The sequence below is a fragment of the Ananas comosus genome, unplaced genomic scaffold, assembly GCF_001540865.1.
Source record: "Ananas comosus cultivar F153 unplaced genomic scaffold, ASM154086v1, whole genome shotgun sequence".
Classification (NCBI taxonomy): Eukaryota; Viridiplantae; Streptophyta; class Magnoliopsida; order Poales; family Bromeliaceae; genus Ananas; species Ananas comosus.
This window is the reverse complement of record NW_017891175.1, coordinates 635-8064: the sequence shown is the minus strand read 5'-3', so window position 1 is coordinate 8064 and position 7430 is coordinate 635. Positions and strand designations below refer to the sequence as shown.

The 7430-nt window shown below is 33.9% G+C and overlaps 1 protein-coding gene across 1 annotated transcript; it reads left to right on the top strand.

The window, feature by feature from the left end:
• Nucleotides 1–1037: 1037 nt before the first annotated feature.
• On the top strand, nucleotides 1038–3669 carry LOC109704716. The gene is made up of 3 exons (XM_020225490.1): nucleotides 1038–1428; nucleotides 2626–2946; nucleotides 3329–3669. Exons 1-3 carry the CDS (start codon nucleotides 1261–1263, stop codon nucleotides 3605–3607), a joined length of 768 nt encoding a protein of 255 aa, XP_020081079.1. The 5' UTR covers nucleotides 1038–1260; the 3' UTR covers nucleotides 3608–3669.
• Nucleotides 3670–7430: the final 3761 nt, after the last annotated feature.

The following is a 7430-nucleotide window of genomic DNA, read 5'->3' as shown; positions in this document are numbered from 1 at the left end:
TTAACTCACCTAACCACGGTTAACTTTTTTTACTCATGGTTATCATTTTTTTGTAATAGAAGAATATATTTGCAAACAAGAGAATTTTTAAAGCAACAAATATGATAACTGAAGTTTTATAGGGATTTGCTTGCTATTTGATATCTTTATCAGGAGCCACATGCAATTATTCCTTTCTTTTAAAGAAAAATCAAAATTACATATTATAATTCTATTACTTACAAAAAGAGGGTGCTCAAAGTAAAGCTGCATGTAGTACTGCTTTTGGAAGAAGTATTATTTTAAATACTTATAGCAACATTTTCTCATGCAAAGATTAAAAGTGCTGAATCAAATCTTTTTTTGCTTCAAAGGTTTAAGAATTTCTTTCTGACTTTTCGTTGTATCAAAAACTTCAAATATTTCTCCATCAAACACTTTACTGGAAACTACTATTGTTGAAAATAAAACCAAAACAAGGGCAAATAAGCCCTAAGACCATAAATTTTCCTTAATTAAATACTCAAATCTTATTTCTAAAACTAGATTTAATTATATGCTAGAATATTAAATCTCCAACCTTTCAAAATGGATAAATTAAGTACACACATCACCCTCCTAGTGTAGTCCACAAAACATGGGCCATACAATTAATGCAATGCTTTGGGTCCTCAAACTCTTCATGGATGATGTATACAAATGCAAACCAACCTTATAACAGAGGTTGAGTACAAGCAAACCTATACTTAAAAAAACCCAATGAAGCAATACTTCAACTTGATTGCCTCTTTCTTCTTAAACTAAATGTCTTCCTCCCTAAGGCAAACAAGATTTGTAAACAAAAAACTAATTAAAAAAAAATCTTTTGCGTGCATAATATCGTATTTGTAGTTTGTCTTTCTGTAGTTTAAAGTGTACATTTCTGTTATTTCGATTTTACTTCTCTCTGTATAAACGTTTATAAACTAGAAAGTAGTAAAATTCTATAAACTTTAGATCATATAATAGTGAAATGAAAAAAAATGCTATACCACTTTTGGAGACTTTTTTGAGTTCCCATTTGAAAAGGCATTTTGCTTGGCAACAACCAACAAGTAATTAGCTAGACACAAAGAGTAGTGGTATACTATAAGCAATTCAAACAAGAGTTTAGTTTCACAAGAACATGTTTCAACCCTTTGGAGCCAAAGTGTGCAAATTACCAAGAGAGAGACCACATAGAGAGAGAAATCAAGAAGAGTAAATTGAGAGAGAGAGAGAGAGAGAGAGAGAGAGAGAGAGATGTTGTTGAATAAAGGATCAATTGATTTGGTATTAGTCCCTAGTGGCCTTGTTATCATGTTTGGGTACCATCTCTTCCTCCTCTACCGGATTCTTCGGTGTCCACACACCACCGTAATCGGATACGAGAACCATAACAAGCGAGCCTGGGTAGAGAGGATGTTGCAGGTTTGATTCTTATCATCTGTTTCTCCTTTTTTTTTTGTGTTCATTTCTTATCATCCTGTTATATATGGTAGGAAAAGAATAGAATTTGTTGTTCATATGGCTAAACATGATTGTTATCATTAGTGGATCCAAATGAGCTTCTTATTACTGTAGAACTGTAGAACTATAGAAAGAAGAGATTATTCAAATACCAATTCATTGGGAGGTAATTCTCTTCAATTCAGGATGCAGAATTTTCTAATTTAGAAAAAAAATGTAAGGAAGATAATTGATGTGGTCTTATGTTAATACTTCTGATCCATTCAATACTGAGACTTCTTATATTGTAGCATAAATGGAAATTAATGTGAGTACAATGTTTGGTGATATGCTTAATTGTGCGCACTTCCTAAAATGAAGTACCAGGGAATGTTTCTATAATTAAGTCCTTTTATTCTTTTAAACTAGTTTTAAATTTTTCAATAACTTCTACGATAATAATTTTTTTTTTCTAAATTGTTCGATTTTTACCGTTCATTAATTTATTAGTCCAATTTAATTTCTCCATCATATTTTAAATTAGAAAACCTTCCAAAATCCTCGGCTACAATTGAAAGAGGATAATAGAGTGTTCCATTTCATAAACCGTATGTTTCTACATAATTGATGGTGGCAAGAGAGGCACATATATTTAACTCTTGCCAAACTATGATGTGATAGATCTATATGATATGTAAGATCAATAAAATTATATATATATATATCAATGCCGAGCATTGTAAACACAATCAAAAATAAGTTACGGAGTACCATAGAGAAAAAAATTTTAAATCTATCGATGAAAACGAAAAACTGAACTATGTTTGAACATTATCAACTGAATTTTGGATAATCAGCTTTCTTTTTCTATCTCCTGCATTCTCTTGTATGTACTTGGTTGGTTGGACTACTTGATGACCTATGAGATCGGTATATTCTGAGAGACAGAATTGTGGGCTAGTGACTGACTGATGGTAAAAAGGTGGCAAAACTAGTAACTCTTTATATAGATCGCCTAGATCGACTTCTTATCGAGTCTGATTAGAATTTTATTCAATTTTTGATAGATGAGAAAAATGTACAGTTCTATTTCTGTTAGAATTGACTTTTATTTATAGTAAATTCAGATTTAAATATGAATAATTGGACAACTTTTATAGAAATCCTTTTATGTTGCAGTCGATGCCGGAGGAGACGGGCATTGCATTGCAGGTGATATCGAGCAGCCAGACGGCGTCCACGAACCTCGCCTCGCTCTCCATCGCGCTCGGCTCCCTCATCGGCACCTGGGCCGGCGGCTCGACCTCGAAAACCCTCATGGCCGAGGTGGTCTACGGCGACACGAGCCAGTCCACGGCCTCCGTGAAATACATTTCCCTCCTCGTCTGCTTCCTCGCTGCATTCACTTGCTTCATCCACTCCGCCCGATATTTCGTTCATGCCAGCTTCTTGATCAGCACGCTCAACTCAGACATCCCGGTCAGCTACGTCCAAACCGCGGTAACGCAGAATTACTGTTGTTCTCTAAAATTTTAAGTATGTAACATCGAATTGTTTCATCAAATTATTTATATGAAAACCTAGTCAAATATGATTTAATTTAATGATTTGTACCACAATAAGTAAATTGGATGATTTAGAGTACAATTTATCCAAAGTTGAGTTTCTCAATCATGAAAAATCAATTTTTTTGGGTCAAAAATACCCTTTTGAATTTCAATGTGGCTTATGTAGCCAAGGGTAAAACAGGAAAACAAAGTCCTAATTTCACTTTTGAGTTCATTAACTGAGAACCAATTCAAGTACCATTTTGGTTTATGCAAAAAAAAAAAAAAAATTTAAACTATCAGAAAATAGTATTTTAATATTTTATATTCAACAGGTAATACGTGGTGGTAACTTCTGGTCGATGGGGCTCAGGGCGTTGTACTTCGCGACTGCCTTATTGCTGTGGATCTTCGGGCCGATTCCGATGTTTGCGTGCTCGGTGTTCACGGTGGCGGTGCTGCATATGCTGGACAGTAATTCGACGCCGCTGCACCAATTCCGGTTCGGCGCGAATAAGGCGGCCGGAATAGTGCGGAGGCCGACGGCAAGGCCTGCACCAAGTAATGTGCTCAGCAATCCAGTGTTCTCTCCTCCTGTTTCTTACCTAAGCTGAGATCTTTACTGGGCTTATATATGCATTTGTTGATAAATATATATTTTTTTAGTTTTTGTGAGAGAAAAAAAAAATATATATATATTATATATAGTAACATAAGAGAGAGAGGAGAGAGAGAGAGAGAGAGAGAAGCTGACTATGCTAATCGGAAGCAAGCCTTCGGCTTCCATAGCCTCGTTTCGATTTGCCGACTTTGCGAATCGTCGATCGCTCGTTAAACTTGATCTAGAGTATTTGGAGTACCTAGAAAATAAATTTTATTATTTTTCGATATCATTTGCCTAGTGATCGAATGGGCTCAAAATCAACAAATTTCAATGGCCGTAGTGAGCCGTTTGCAAGTTTAATGGTGTAGAAATATCCAAATCACGTGAAATTTTGATAGAAAATTCTTTATACTATATAAAACAAGATCAATATCTTTGATTTAAAATTTTAATGTCATATTATTACATTTTGTAAGATTTTTATTTTCAGCCGTTGATTTTGAGCCCCTTCATTCACTAGGCAAATGATATCGTAAAATGGTAAAATTTATTTTCTAGGTACTTCAAATACTCTAGATCAAGTTTAACGGAGCCGATCGACGGTTCGAAAGTCGCAACATCGAAAACGAGCTGGAAGCACGGAAGACTCCGTGCTTCCGATAGCATAGTTGAGCTTCTGTGCATTTAAAAGCACAGAATTATTTATGCTTATGACTTTTTAGCTATCGAATCGCCACAAAATCCGTGCAGTACTATTAACTTTGTATTCCGTTAAGTCTTTTTTATTAGTATTGTACGGATCTTGCGGCAATTTTCGTCAGATCATCTCAAGATCGGTGCCGCACTATTAGCGATGTTTTGTCCTGTTAAGTCTTCTTTACTAGTGCTATACGGATCCTAGACGATTCAACGGCTATAAAATTACAAGTACGTTGAAAGCATAGAAGCTTAACTCTCTTTATATTCATTTATATATTATTGTTGGTAGGGAGACTCAATTTGTTTTGGGTGTTTTTAGCATACCATGATGTCAACATTGTAGAAGAAGAGATAAAAGGAGTGCCTGAATATAGATTGTGGTGTACGGACTAATTTTTTGCCTGGAATTTGATGTTCTTTTTAATTTAAGTTATTTTTATCAGAAACGATTGAGTTGAGTCCCAAACACGCTAAGACCCTGTTTGGATCAGAGATAACCAAACAGGGTTTTATTTGGCAGGGATAAAATATTTCGGTTAAATTTTGCTACTTTTGATTATCTCGAAAAAGTTCGGATTTCACTATTAATTCTACTTTTTTTTTTTTGGTGTAAAAGTGCTATTTCAAAGTTTAATTATAAGCTTTAGAAAGATTATAAATTAAATTAATATAAATTATGTAGACATGATATATTATATATTATGATAAAATATTTCTATTATGTAAATTATTTTTTATATTATATTAATACATATTATTTGTACTTAAATATTATAATAAATTATTTTTATTAATTTAAGTTTAGTAGAACTTTAAAAAATAATAATATTATATTTCAAATGTTCTTTTACATAGTGTATCTCATATCTAATTTACAATCATGAGCACAATGTAGGAAAGTTTTTAAATAATATATTTATTTTGTTTTTTGAGTTTTAGTAAATGAATGCAATTATTAATGAATGTGAAAGGATGTAACTTTTAGTGAAATGATGTGACTTTTAGTGAATGTGAAAGGGTAAGACATGAAAAAATACATCTTTATAGTGTGTCTCTTCGAGCGTATATCCGTTGGAATTAATTACTATACTCATTGAACTTGATTCATATAACTAATTTGTAGTTATGATCAAATAAAAGTCACAAATTGAAAGGTCACCTCATGAAATACTCGTTCATAAAGTATCCGTTCGTGGTCTATATAAGCTTATAGCGTTAGTTGCTGAAGTACGAACAACTGAAGAGTCTCCATTCATAATAATTCCATTCTTATTTTTTTATTCTATTTTTTTTGACAACTTAATTGAGTGAGTGTTTAAAACCTCGATTTTGTGTGTGTAAACGCAGTTGAGCTTTGTGGTTCATTATATACTGGAAGGTTGTTCATTAATCTAGAACACACCAAATTGTTTGAACGGTGGGAACAGATTAAGCCTTAAGGAGAGTGGTATTGCTACACATCTTGAAGCCTATTTCATCTTTCTACTTCATACTTTTTTACTATCTGTTCTAACACACAATGGACAGTTCGGAGTCAAGTTTTCTGATATGTTCCGAGCATAAAAGGGAATAATTGTACTTGATTCGCTGCGGTTAAAACGTTTAGGGCATAGATGATTAAGTCGATGATGTACTATAGTAGTTTGGTCGTGACTTAGATTTATTCTTCAACAAGTCGCATGCATAGTTAGTTAATTTGGATTCGGCAAAAATTCGTTACGGTTATAATACGCATAAAATTTATTTTCTAATTTTTAAATTCATTGAAAAATTCGGCTTAAAAAACGAATTCGGTATAAAATATAAAATATAAGATATAAAATATAAGATAATCTATATTTAAATATAAAAATTATAAGCTTTTTAATCAAATTTTCAATAATTCAGGAATAATTCGCGATAATTCGCGAATTATTCGGCTGGTCCAAAAATTCGCGAATTATTCGCGTTGTTTGGAAAAATTCGTAACGTACCCTTTAATTCGGATTTTCAATAATTCACAAATAATTCGCGAATTAACTAGCAAAGGTCACACACTCTATTACTCAAATGATGAGTAAAATATGAGAAAGATGGATGACCAAAGCGGCCAAGTAGGAGATGATGCCACAGGAGTATCTCCATATTGAATTCGGGTAAACCCAATCGGTTTGGGTTAAACCCAATCGGTTTGGGTTCGATCCGATATGGTTCGTCCACATCGGATCAGCCGGATATGTTTTGGATAAAGTTGAGCAGAGTGGAGAGTAGATAAGATTGAATTGAAACTCACATATCCCTCTATTTGTTATATAGCTTTCTAATTTATTTGGAAAGATATTGATAAGGTCCAATTTTATATATTTTCCTCCTTGGTTTGTTTGGGGAAGAGGATTGAAAAATCCATCGTAATTTTAAAAAAAAAAAAAGAAATATGAGGATTTTTTCTTTCTTCCTCCCTTCCGTAGAAATGCCACCGACATTCATTGTTAAGTGTGACTCGAAATTGATTATCGACTCAAGTTCGAATTTTCGACTGGCCGACAGCTTCGCGGTGCGACCAATTTGGAAAACAATTTTGTGAAGAAAAAATGAATGTCTGTGATGGGTAGCAGTACGGATCGGATACGAAATCCGTTATGAATTTCCTTTTCGTTTTTTGCCCTAGAGGCGTGAGGTCGTGGTTGGTTGTAAGCCGCTGAACATTGTATTCCCTTTTTCGTTCGATAGTGAAGTTCTCTCCTCCCTCGTCCGTGGTTTTTCCCTACAAAGGATTTTCCACGTAAATCTATGTGTTATCTTTATTTTCTGCTTGTGGTTTGAGTGTTACGTATTCGCCATTTTGTTTTCGTTTGTGCGTTTATCGTAACATTCATGAATTTTGAAATGCTTTTGGAGTATGAATATAGTTCACCGACGTTCATGGATTTTGGAGTGTGAACATAGTAGAGAAATCTGGTCACCCTCTTCACATTCAATCCGCAACGTATGGGAGGAGACATAATACATGGAAGATCCAAAAGTATCAAAGGAACAACGTTTCCTGGTTTTGGAGTGTGAATATAGTAAAGAACTTCGGTAGCCCTCTTCACATCCGATTCACGATGCGTGGGAGAAGACGAAACATGTGGAAGATCCAGAAGTTTCAAAGGAAG